Source organism: Lathamus discolor, chromosome 4 (genome assembly GCF_037157495.1).
Source record: "Lathamus discolor isolate bLatDis1 chromosome 4, bLatDis1.hap1, whole genome shotgun sequence".
NCBI lineage: Eukaryota > Metazoa > Chordata > Aves > Psittaciformes > Psittacidae > Lathamus > Lathamus discolor.
Window position 1 is genome coordinate 49,220,286 of NC_088887.1, and position 13,873 is coordinate 49,234,158.

Genomic DNA, 13,873 nt, shown 5'->3' on the forward strand with positions numbered 1-13,873 from the left:
TAAGCCATGTGAGAGCAGAACTACTCTCCTTAATACAGTATATTATATTATTAGAGCAATATAGATTTAACATGCATAATTATCAGAGACTTCATCTAGGCTACAATTTTAAATGTTAGATCTCCAATTTTAGATTCTCCATTATAAACTGTGGGAATATACAGAGAAAATGCATGCCCAAATTGGGGCAGAAATAATTATTGTGTTTTGCTGCAATAACAACAGATTTTTTCTTTTATATCTGTAGCTTCATAAGGTTTCGTTACAAAAAGTCTTGTTTTTAACTTTCCTTTTAAAAATCTATCCAGAAAACCCTATGCAACATAAGACAGAACACATTAAAGAGAGTCAGTCTTTTTATCTTTCCCTTCCTCTTTTTTTTTTTTTTAAGAAGTAACATAAAATATGTGTGCTGCGGAAGAACGTGTGCTGAAGTTTCATGTTTCACGTAATCTTCTTTAAAATAATGAGAGTCAAGATTGCATCAGTTAGTTTAAAAACTGCTATGCTATTGGTAGGGACAAAATGGGATTAGAGCCAAAATTTGACTGTGTTACTGCCAAAGTCTGTATCAGATTTAAGACACATGCTTCTGCAAGCTTCCATGAAGGTTGTGAAAAAAGTTTTAATACACAGTTGGATTACAGCTTTCGAGCTTGAAACATTGGCCACTACACTACCACCTTATAAGCCTGCTGTAACACGGAGCACAGAATAGAGCAGATTTCTTACATTTTCTGGACCACAGATGGATTTTGAATGTCTCTTTGTGTCTTGATGGAAGATACATGAACTTCATTAACCGGTATCCATACCTGATCACTTGTGAGCGTGTATGTGTATACATACAGATATATATAAACCCTTATCATGATTTTCTTTCAAGTGTATCTAAAATCTGCTCTAAGAAATTACATTCTCTAGCTGAACTTACAACTATTTTTTCAGCAGTAAGGAGCCAGATATTTGCTTTTGGATGTTGGAGTCTTTTGTGAGTTTATAAGAGAAATTCTGGAAGCTTTTCTGTACTGGTGATAGAGAAATGCATTTTGAAACAGATGCCTCTAGCTGTATGACAACATCTGCGTAGTAACCTGTGGATTATAAACATCAGAATGTACAAACTGTGGGCAACTGTGAATATTTTCATAGTTTCTTTTCTACATCTGCTGCAAGGATCTGACTATGAGAATGGATCTGTGAAGGTGGGTGATCTTTATTTACTGTCATTCTTAATAATACAAACTGCCAGAATTATATACATTCAATGTGCAAAGTGGTGGTCTTTTTGCTGTTTTAGTGGTTGGGGTTTTTTTTATGTGATAGCTCAGTTGCACAAATATTTAGCAGTCATAGAGGAAAGAGAATATATAATGAAGAACATATTTGCTGTTTAATATTTTATGTCTTAACTAGTTATTAGTAAGTACTTGCCATATACTTTGTTCTTATTTAAACTTTTAGTGTCAGTCATGCAAAATAAAAGCAAAATCTAAACAAAAATGCAAACCAGAGAATTTAGAATACTCATTAAATACACTTTCTTGTTTCAGGTATTTATAATTGCAGGAATTAGTATCCTTGAAAATTTTCCTCTAAAACCACATGTTCATCACTTGTTCACTTGTTTGCCAGAAATCAGAGAAATGTTTTTCTTCTGTTTCATCGGGAGATGTTATCGAGGGCTTAAAATAAGCAACAACTAGTAATAGTAGAGCACATTGCCTGGAAAATAAGCTTTCTTCTGAATATAATAAATGACACAATTTAAGCTGAAGCCTCACCTTGAGAGTAGGATTCTTCAGATCTGACTTTCTGAAACAAAGTGAGAATATCCAGGGCAATCATTTAGAAAAATCAGAACAAAAATTGGGACAAGTTTCTACATGTGCAGTGGGTCCAAAAATGATTAGTTCAGTGTGTGGTCCAGAATAAATTATTTGTTTTTCATTAAAAGAGCAAAACAAGCTAATACTGTTGTTTTCACTTCAAAAAAACCTCCTGCTTGCAAGAGATGACCACACACTAGCCTGTGAACTGCACTGCAGGCTGACCTGTGTTTTAGAAAATAAATGCTAAGTTATGTGCTCAATTGCAGACTGCTGTTGCCAGCCCAAGAGGTTAGTAGTGGTGAGCAATGTGTGCCTCAGAATGACTAATGACTAACCTCTTTGCCTGCACACCATTCACAACCTTTTAATTTACAACCTTAGCAATCAAGTCCTTTGAAGGAATTAGGACCAGAGTAATCAGCCTTGTATACATTACCTTTATGCACTGCATGACAAATCACTGGTTTCTTACATGTAGCTGTCACTTTATTTAAACCAGAAAGCACTTTCTAATGTAAAATACTAGCCATTGTATAATTGGCAGTGATTATAGCTCTGTCCTCACAAGTTTATTCAACATAACAGTAAATTCCTAATTAGTCCTTTAATTAAATTTTGAATCTTATCCACTTTGCCTGGAGTAAGTGGAAGAGCTCTTCTTGCTAATTTAAAATAGTTTATAGTTTATTCACTATGATAGGATTGTCTGTTCAACATATGTACATCTGTAATTGTTTTCACTGAAATTTGGCTACCACTCTCAAGAAGCCAACTTAGTTACAGGATGCTGCATATAATAACAAATTGCTGTTAGTTGCCACTGTCAGATATACAAAGGTATCATGGAGATCATACTAAAAAGGGCTGTGTTTCACATTCACTGGCCACTGATTGCCACAAGGGAAAGTCTGGTTTTCCGCTTGCTCTGGTTCTTTTTGTGTAGACAGAGATTTTTGGCTAAGCTGCTTATTTTTCTTTTAATGTTTTACATTAGATTTCTGGTTTGTTAAAACAAGCCAGAATGAACATGAACAGTCTGTGGGCTTTTGAGTGTGTGCATATACTCCGCATAAAGTCCTTCATGTTGCAGTGTTTAACAGTATAGAGGGTTATGCCTATTCTTACCATTTGCACCTGAAACTGAATTTGCAGAACACAGAAATAATGTACTGCATTCACCTACCACACCTTATTTTTTTTTTTTTTTTAAAGTTCTTTAAGACCTATGGCAGCATTGCCTGGATAAAAACCACTATGTCTGAATGCAGGTAATACGCAACTAATGAGACCCAAGAAAGGTTAACCACCAGCAACCCGCTGTCCTCCCTGTTGTATGAGTTCAAGTAGCTGAGCTCTGCCCAGGTCACCTGAAGTTTTAAACGTGGTGATGCTTTAAACCATCAGGTGGTGTCAGTGTGGTATCATGCGGTACAGTCTGGGGGGGCTAAGGATTTGAATATTATCTTATATTCTGTAAATATCCTTATTATTGCAGTGAACATATAAGCTGCCGTGATTCAGCAAGTATCTCCATTGTGCTTGGCTTTTCCCAGCCTTCAGAAATTCCATCCTCTTCTAGGTACAGGAGCCCAGTCCCGCCAATATGTGTACACCAAGGCTGGTTTTCCCTGCCTGTCAGGCCCGACTGCTTTCTCTCTCCATTCCTGACCTGTTCCAGTCCCAGCATTTGAACCATGTTCCCTCACCTCCAGGACTTAGGCTCTGTTTCCCTACTGGGCTCCTGTTCACACTCTCTGTCTGCTGCTCCTCTTCCTACTTGCTTTCTTCTGGATGAGGATGTCCTGCTTCTCTCTCAGACTCTTAGGAGGTCTGTCCAAATTTCTCAGAGACAGCCCTACCAGACCATTTTGCTTTCTGGTCATTTCTGACCATGGTTCCCCCTTTGCTCTTCCATTCCTAGCTTCTCACTTTGTCTCTGTGGTCACGACTTCCTGGCTTTCCTTTTCCTGACCTCACTTTCTAGTCCTGATCTCCCTGGATGTTCTCAGCCTCCTCGGCCAGGTCTTGCCCTCTTCCATCAGTGTTCATGTCCCCTTCCACAAGCAAATCCAGCAGCTTCCTTTCCCTGGCTGCCCTACCCCAGTGGCCTGAAGGAGAGGAAGGGCAGCTCCTCTGTTCTAATTCCCATGGGCTGGACCTGCAGTGGCTCTGCTCTTGAATGGAGTGGGGTCAGCACAAGCTCCATCTGCTGAGTGTCTAGCTGCTAAACCCTGGCAGGTCCCTGCTGTTGCTCTTGGAGGTTTTTACATTTGGGTGGATTTTTGCAGAGACAGCAGTAGACACATCTGGGCCAACAAAGGTTCCTCAGGTGTCAAAACTTCACATCTGTGATGTACAGCAGGGAAACGCCAAACATTTGCAAAGATGAGATTGCCAGACAATGTTTTTTTGCACGGATGAAGAAGGTGCTTCATCCTCAACTGCGGTCAGACCATTTTGGCAGAGAAAGCAGAAAAATTATTAGAATCATTTTGAGGCAGACATCTGGCGTGGAAAGTTTCAGCCTGAACATCTAACGTCTGGCAGCATTTTCCCAGCTCTTCAGAAACAACTGGAAGGCAGTCTCATGGTGGGAAGTGGCGGGCAGACTCAGCCATGCAGGTGTCAGGCAGGGCTCATATTGAGGCTGGCAGCAAGCCCCCTGCCTCGCACACCAGTTTCTTGATTCCAGATGCCAGCCTGACATGTGAAGTCCTGTTTGAATAATTAGATTTCCACATGGGTTTTCTGAACACTGAGCATTTCTTAATTAATTTTTTTTTTTTTTTATTCAGGAAATGCTTTAAAAATTCCTTGTTGAAGTTTTGTTCTGATGGTCTGAAGCCCCTCAGCCAAGGAACCACAAAATTCTCTGTCTCTTTTCCTGTCTCTCCCCCACACATTTTTCCTCTCCTAGAGCAATGACAGACATGGCTACTTTTTCCAGAATTTTAAAATTAGATGCAAAGAGCAATGTCCTACATTCATCAGAGCTGAGGTGAATTTCTTGCAAAGAAAAGCCAATGATGTGTCAGAGCTGCTTCTGCCTTCAAACACTAAAACCACCTCTCTAATGAGGCTGAAAGGTCTAGATCTCTGAGAATCTGAGTCTCATTGCTTCCTGCCCTATTTTGTCCCTTATTAATAAAGTGTTAGGAGGAAGGCAAGAGAAGGGGACAACTGGTAGTGCCCAAGTTATAACAGACTCACAGCCTTTTATTTTTGCAGAGGTCTTCTCCCCATGGTGAACCCTCCTTTGGTTCATTAGAAAATCAGAAATCCACAGCTGCTAGGTATATCACTGAACTAGAAATCTGCTTTCTGATCAGAAGACCAAGGGCGTAGATTTGCTTAGCCCAGGAGGTAAACACAGCTGCTGTCTGTTACATGCACTCATTTTCCACAGCTAAACCTGTTTTACATCTGCACTAAACGCTGATACAGCCTAGAGTGGTCATTTTTGTTCCAGCAGATCTTCTTAGATTCCTCAGTCTCATACTGCCACTGCAAGCTGGACAGACACGGAAGCCACTTTGCTAACACAGCTGGTACATAGTCCTTGTTCACTGGTGAGAATGAAACAGCACTTACACATGATCCCCAGGCCCTCGACCACTTAAGTGGAGAATGCCTTGCCCTTGGAAAGGCATGGGAATACTGGAGAGCCATGACACCGTGAGCGGAAGGAATCAGGAAGCTCTTTGCATCTCTCCCTTCCTTGAGCCAGCTGCAGCCTGTCTGCACAACCAAAACAGAGCTCTGCACAGAAACCTGAGCAGCAGAGCTGGATGTAACCTTTTGTCTCTGTAATTACTACTGATGTTGTTTTTCACATAGATCTATGAAGTTCTCTAATAACTACTTGCAAATGTTGCTCAGTTTCCAGAAAAGAGAGATTCTATCTCATGGGATAACTTCCTCAAAGGCAACTTCTGAAAGTACAGCAAACTGCTAAACAGCTAGAAAAGGCAACTCTAAAGGTTGTTGGAAACATTTTCTCTGTTTAAACTAGGATTTTTGTCCTCATATCCAGTTTCCTTTCAAAGTTAGCAAACTTTTTTGAATTAAGATCATGAAATTGTGTTTTTTCAGAAGTATTTTATTATCCTCGCTTTGTCACTGTTTCTTTTGATTCTCTGTGGTTACCATCTCTGATAGGCACGATGAGCCAAAAACGTGAAAATTTACATTCCTGCAGAAATGATTGTGCTTTTCCTTCAGGAGTGGGAAGCTATCAGGGAGGTTGTGAGGAAATCCAGCTTGTTCTGACTTATCTGCTACTGCCTTGACAAGGTACAGTGAAGGATAAGAGAACAATTCTGTACTGTCGTCATACCACATGGCATCTGTCCTTGGCTCTTATCAAGCTGGAAAGGAATAAGGGGTTCTAATACACTGCTACTTTAGCAAGAGAAGTTCTTGCCTGTGAGAAACAGCAAAAAAAGTCCCTTCCAGCTGCTGATCCAACCCAGTCCATCTCAGCTAGGATTGTAATGTCTGGGGATAGATCAGAGCTCTGAAAAGTACATCAGGCTGTTTAGATTAACCAGATGCAGCATTTAAGAAATTCATTGTGATGGTCAGATGTTTGAAATTAAATCAGCCCTAATTAAACTCTGACATCAGTAGTGGCTCACATCTGAAACTCAGTGAAACCAAGGGGAGGCAGGAAGGCAGGTTCAGAGGGCAGCGGACCAACTTTCTGTTAATTTGTGGTCTCAAGGCAACCAAAACAAGCAATCCACTCAGGCTCAGCGAGTGCTGCTTGTCTGTTTTCCACAGCCTACTTGTGCTTTTTCCCTCACAGGCATTTGAGTTGTTTCTAACCACTAATGTGGTGGGATGGAGGCAGGCTCCCACTGGAGGCAAACAGAGAAATAGTCTGCTTGAAAATGAGGAAAAATAAACCTGGTGAAAACTTTGGCTTTTGAGACCTCTGTTTCTGTGTCCGCAGATTTTGTTCTCATCTACACTGTCTCTGCTCCAGACTAGATCTGAGTGAGGTTTACCTTTGTCTTATCTCCTGTGGACACCATATTGGTGTTTGAAAAAAATAAATAAAGTACAGTTGTTGTAGCTAGTAACTCATTTATTCTTATTCCCATTATAAACCTTGTACAGTAGTTTTTATAGTTATCATTAAATGACTGGGATCTGTGTTACTTTCAGGCCTTTCTCTCAGCAGTAATATGCCCAGTTACAAAACTGGCCATTGATGTTTCTTGGGCTTGGCATTAAGATATAGTCCCTAAATCACTGTATTGCTCTGTTTCCCGGGGTGGGGGAGGGGGGGGAAGAAATGACCTAAGATATTTTTGCTGCAGGGAAGTAAAACTGATGTGATACCTTCCCTCAAGAACCCTTATTTCTTTAGGAATTTCCCATTCCTCTCACTATGTGCCAGTCCCTTAACTACTTCATTGCCTGCTTCATACCTCCCCAGCACATTTTGCAAATCTTCATCATTCTTGTTGGGATTTGAGGAATAGAGACAAAACTCTGCATGTTCTCACTACAGCTGCAGAGAACCTATTTGCCCATGGGAAGACCAACCAGAATTTGCTCTTTTTTTTTATGTCCTTGTGAATGAGCTATAAATGGGCTTCTGTATCAATGAATAGCAGAACAATTGATCAGGGTATTTTAGTTTGCTTGCACTGAGAAAAAAATCAGCTTCCTGAAGGACACCTGCATACGTGTTCTATTTTCTTCCCCAAATATGACCTAAAATGTGAGACCCCTCAACTAGTGCTAGAACACAATCTAGGGTTCTTGCCACTTCAGCAGAGTCATACTTTAATATAATGGACATGCGGCTAAAGACATGGGATTTGGCAACCCCATGTGAGTGCCACATGGGTTTGGAGCGGGGTGACTGTTCTCCTTATCATCAGGATGTCAGATAGCTTTGTCTGAGCCGTGCTCTTAGATGGGAAGCATGCTGGGTTAGTTTTGAGAATTCATAGTCAGCGACTGCAGCGTGGTCACTATTTGTGTGCAGTTGGGGAGGGAGTTCTTTTTGAGTTGGGCTGCATTGCAAAACTGTTGCATCATGTTACTGTATCATATATCACCATTGCATGTAGAGAATGTGCCATACAAATAGGCAAAGCTTTTCACTTTAATTAGCAATGTGACTCAGAAACCATGTTAGGATACTTTCCTGAACTGCTAGGGAAATATTACTTAAGAAAAAGTACAATTCCAGGAAAATGTGTGCATGGGATTGGGGTAACATAAGTTCAGTCAGTACTGGCAATGGCTTTGCTTTGTGAAGTGACATTTTAAAACCCAGCCATCCAGTTGGCTAGTCACACTTCCAAAACATTTATTAAAGTGTCTTGGGGCAAACCCAGAAACTGATGAAAGCACTAACTGAAGGAATCTTCATCACATTAGAAAATATTTTGAAGTATTAAAACACACAGAGTCATCTGATTTAATTCAGGTCTCTGTTGCTGATCCATTCCAAAATCACTGTCCAAACTCCAGTGACTTCCAAAGAATGAACAAATACCAGAAGGAAGTGTCCACAGTCTGGACACACTCTTTGTAAATACATATAATATGCTATTTTTGACGTGTGTACTCTATCACAGTGTTAGAATAGCACCTAACATTGCGTATGATGAAGTAACCACTTTATAATATTTCTAGCCGTGCTCTGCACCAAGCATCATGGCTGCCTGAACAGATTGCAGCAATGCAAGACAATATGAACAAACATACAAGTAGAGGCTCAGAAAACATACTGTAAGACTCCCAAAGCCATCAGTAACATTTGGGATGCATCAAGGATTTACCATCCTGGACTTTCATGACAGTCATTAGCGACCAAAGTGACCTTTCACTAAACCAAGCAAATATACTTTGTGTGATCACCATGCAAGGGCCCTAAAGGTAAACTCTCAATGTAGATGACTAGGCTTGAAAGAGGAAGAAACTCCATACCATAGCATACCTACTCTTTTCTTCCATCTGCCCATCTGGCTTTTCCATCTCTGCCACAAAATGATGCACAGGGAATGTTTTTACCTTCAAAATGACATTCAGCTGCTGTGAGGATGTTTTCTACAAGAGCCAAAAGGCCTGGCTATGGGGAGAAATATTTGTTTAGTGGCAATTGTAATTGATTCTAAAAATGTTTGATGGCTGGGGAAAAGCCTCCCTCATTTCGGTGTAAAGTTTTAGCTGGCTAAAGGTCTATAGTTGTGAGAGGTATTTTGATAAAATAGCATCAGTCTATGATTGCTTTGGGCATGAAAAAGAATATTAAATATTCTGAGATTTATGCTTTGACAAAATCATGTACAAATGTTATCAGTTCTTTGTTTTGAATATTTTTGTTCATTCATACCAAGAATACAGCATCCAAAATTTCTCATCTCTGAGGATTTTGGTAATGTAAGCATGCTGCTAAAGTCTGATTTGTTTGCTGTAGCACCATAAAAGATCTGCTCTAGTTCAAAAGGCTATTCAAAATATAAAATAGCTGTCCTGAAGCCATAGGGTAGCCGATGTGATTTACTTATGAATATATATCACCTTTAGCTAAAGTAGAAGTGTTTGTGACCACACTGATTACTAAGTTTAGGAAATGAGTAAGTCTCCTGTCTTCACTGGAAGAAAGACTGGAGCTCAGGGTGACTGGAAGGAACTTTGTAGCACACTAAGCATCAGAGGTGGAGCAGTCTAAAAATTGCCTCACAATTTCTGGGTCTTGGTCAAATGCTGTTCGGACATGGTTTTAGCAAAAGAGGCCCTCAAACCTCACATCTGTATCACTGAGAAATGTGTCAGTCTCAGATAAAGGTCTCCCTGTAAGCCCTCTGCCCCCGCATAGAATACCCGGTCAAACTACTAGTTTTACCATTTTACATTTCTCCCAGACCTACAAGTAACATATTTGTCACTCCTTCTTTCCATGCTTTGGCAATTCTCCACTGCTTTTCTTACAGGACAGAGCTCTATGCAGTTTTTCTTTCAGCAGCCATGACACACAAGACTTCAGGATGAAGTGGTGCAATCACACAGCCACCCTTCCTGAGAGGATGGATGGCCAGGGCTAACACTCTTTAACTTTCGAGGCAGACAGGGGAGAGGTTTCGCCTAGGTTGTGGGTGGGGGAAGCAGAACTTTTTCCCTGTACCTATTCTTCAGTCCTTGAGGTTTTTCTGGGTAAGCAGGCACTGATGAGGGTAGATGTGAGCTTCAGGCTTTCCACCCAGAGTAGCATTTCCTCCTCCACACACACCGCAGGAGTAGCCATCTGGGCATTACAGCCAAGTGACACGTCTGATGTATATTTTTGCTGGTGATAGTTACATGGAGTCTCCTTTTGGCGCAGTTGCAGAAAATGCTCTAGTAGTGGGCACAGCTGAAAATATTAGCAGGAAAATCAAGGCAGTAGTTCGCTGAGGGAGCTTTGGAAAACAAAAGGTGCTGCCCTGGTAATTTGCCTTAGAGTCCCCCAAAACCCAGCTTCTTTTGACTATCATATGTCTAATGCAGCCCTCCAGGCTATTAATGCTGTAACTGTGATAATCAAGCTAATGTTAAGTTGGGACAAGGCAATGCACTGAGACAGCCTAAACTATTTTCTAAGTATCAGAACAGATTTGGGTATTTGTTTAAAAACAAAGTCACCATTTGAAGGTGGAATGAAGTATTGCATGCTCCTGAAACTTCATCCATGCCTCTGATAATGACAGCAAAGACTGTAATAGTCTCCAAAATATCCCATGACAAACCCATCCGTTTCAGGGAAAAATATTAGTAGGAATTCAAAATACCTCATTGTTTTGTGGTTATGTTCACCATAATTAAGAATAACTCATTATTTATGCACTTATAATGCACAGATAATCAGGCTTCCAGAGGAGATACAGTCAGGGATGGGACTTCATATATCAGAAGTTCATAGCTGACAGAGAATCCAAATTCTGATTTTATTGGAGCTGCTGAAGAGCAGATGTTTTTTTCTCTCTTCAGAAATGAAATATAATGGTGATGATAGAATTAGTGCAAACTACTATGTGTCAGACATGTGGTAGAGTAAGACATCTCATACTAAATGTTTATGGGGTGATTCAGTTGCTTGTTGATAAGGCAATAAGTCACTCCTGCAAGCCTGATGTTTTCAAGCTGCAGATTCTCTCACTATTACCCATTATGCAACACCCCAAGGATACAAGATGCTGTATTATAGACAATATTTTTTTAATGATAAAATTTGGCAATGGTTGAGCCCCTGCTATCTCAAATTCATGGCCCATCACTCTGAGCAGTATTTTCTGTGTTTCCTTGGTGCTCCCTTCGGATGAATGCCTTCCTCTGATTTCTCTCATTCTTTACTTTGGTTGTAGACATCAGGTTAGGAATCATCTTTTTATTCTGTGCTTGTACCTGACTCCATACTCCCAGGAGTCACAATAATGCTAAAAATTCTAATAAGAATGATGAAAATTCTCAAAAAGGAGTTCCTCTTACTGCAGAGACTCCACACAAGCATGCCATTCTCACTAGGGAAATGGCCAAATAAGAGACCTTCAGACACCCTGTAGATCTTTGTGTTGGCCTCACAATGGCAGGAGTTATCCTGTTTTCTTGCCAAGAGAGAACAAGACTTTTCCACAGGAACTCCCTTGCAGTTCCCTGGCTACATCAGCTCACAGTCTGTGTACTGTGAGCCTCAGCATGGCTGGGCAACCACCCCATGGCTTTGAGGCAGGAACTGAAATTCTGTCCCCAGTCCAGGCAGCTGCCATTGCTGGCCTTCAGGCAGTCCCAGGTCCTTCAGACCCTGGTGCAGTTGTTTTTCCTGGTCTCTTATATTTGTGTAATAGAAAAATTTATGAGGGATTGCTCTCCCTCATAAATGGCTTGTGCTTTGGATAAGGACAGGGGATTTCATCTCATTTGGCTGCTCTCAGCTGAATGGGATTCAGGTCACCTAACTACTGCTGAGGTAGTGACCTGCTGGCTCCTCCTTCAGCATCAACAGAGAAAAAGAGACAGTTGGAGGAACAGTTTATCAAACAGACTTTACAATGAGATGAACGTGCTCCCAATAGACCTATTTTTCTCCATGAACTAGAATACCAGTCTCAGATATTCAGTTCATATTCAGTCAGGTGAAAACTCATAGGACCCGATTTCTTTTATTTATAATGATTGTGGGGTGGCAGGGAGCTGTAGGCACTCTGTCTCTACAAGATGAGCCCATGACTATGATCAGCTCGTGGCATAAGAACACCTTGGGGAAGAAAATGCCTTCATGGAAGAAAAGGAGGTAATTTTCAAATGTAGCATACACAGCAGGAAAGTTCCTTGGTATTTTCATGTGGTGATGAATCATCTACCTGGTATTTAAACTGGTTTGAGTCTAGTTCTGAGAATAGCCTTTGGGCATCAATGGAACAGAGGGAATTCAGCTCCTGGTTGTGTCAAGTCTTTGCCTTCTATATGAATTCTCTCAAACTGAATGCATCTGCTACTGGTGCATTAAGCACAAAACACTCACATAAAGGTTCAAAATGCCCTTACATGTTGCTAGCACCCTTTGCTGATGTCCAAGTGCCCTCATTTCACGATAAACTCCCCCACACACATTGGTTTATTTTGAAAGATTTAGTCTGAACTTAGCTTAAACCTTTTTGATAACGTTTGTGTTACAAGGGAGTTAAGAGAGTCATCACTCTGTTACGCAGCTACAATCTGCTTTCCCTGGCAAGATAAAGCTATTACCTTCTTTGATTGCTTAACTGCTGAGAAGATGGATCATAAAACAGAGCAAGGTTATTGAGAGGTTCCTTAATCATTTGTCCTGGCCTCAAACACAGTAATAATGTTGAATTTCCACTGGTATTTATACAGCTCTTCCCACAATAGTACCTGTGACCCTAATGCAGAAAACCATTCCTTTTCAGAAGAGCTCTTACATGTGTTCAGCTTTAAGCAGAGGTTTATAGAATCATGGAATCATAGAATAGTTAGGGTTGAAAGGACATTAAGATCATGTAGCTCCAACCCCCCTGCCATGGGCAGGGACACCTCACACTAAACCATGTAGCCCAAGGCTCTGTCCAACCTGGCCTTGAACACTGCCAGGGATGGAGCATTCACAACCTCACCACCCTCACAGTAAAGAACTTCTTCCTTATGTCTAAGCTGAACTTCCCCTGTTTTAGTTTTAACCCATTACCCCTTGTCCTGTCACTACAGTCCCTAATGAAGAGTCCCTCCCCAGAATCCTTATAGGCCCCCTTCGGGTACTGGAAGGCTGCTATGAGGTCTCCACGCAGCCTTCTCTTCTCCAGGCTGAACAGCCCCAACTTTCTCAGCCTATCTTCATATGGGAGGTGCTCCAGTCCCCTGACCATCCCCGTGGCCCTCCTCTGGACTTGTTCTAACAGTTCCATGTCCTTTTTATGTTGAGGACATCAGAACTGTACACAATAACTCCAGGTGAGGTCTCACGAGAGCAGAGTGGAGGGGTAGGATCACCTCCTTCGACCTGCTGGCCACGCGACTAGTCAACTTGTTCCAGTGCCTCACCACCCTTATAGTGAAGAATTTCTTCCTAACATCTACTAAACTTGTAAAAAAAAGGTAAAACTACCCTTTTCCAGTTATATATCTCACTGTAGGTAAAGACTATGAGTCAGAGAAAAATGAATTTTAAAAATTAAAAAAAAAAGGAATTTAAAAAGAAAAGTATTAATTTTGGGTCCTAGGCATGTGTTTGTGCTATAGGTCCTCAAATAAACTTAGAAATTCAGTGGATCTTTCTTTCACTATCGTATTCCACACATTTTTCCTCTATTGTTCAAAATACCTCCAGGAGATCCTGAAACACAGAATTAATGCAAAGGCCATCTATGTCATGCTGCAAAGAGCCACACATGCTAAAAATGGGTATCAGCAAATGTGGTTTCTGTAGACATCAGTTTGCAAACGGTAGGATATTTTTTCTCAGGCAAGAAACCTAGGAACTTGTCCAGCATGGAGAAAAAGATGCAAACTTCTGAACATCTGACAGG

At 40.9% G+C, this 13,873-nt stretch overlaps 1 protein-coding gene across 1 annotated transcript in view; it reads left to right on the forward strand.

Moving 5' to 3' along the window:
- Positions 1-566: 566 nt before the first annotated feature.
- The window catches only part of VEGFD (vascular endothelial growth factor D), a 30,102-nt gene continuing 16,795 nt past the window's right edge, over positions 567-13,873 (forward strand). The window contains exon 1 of the mRNA XM_065677406.1: positions 567-1,205. Coding sequence (XP_065533478.1) covers positions 1,116-1,205 — 90 coding nt within the window. The 5' untranslated portion in view covers positions 567-1,115. The remainder of the gene's footprint in view (positions 1,206-13,873) is intronic.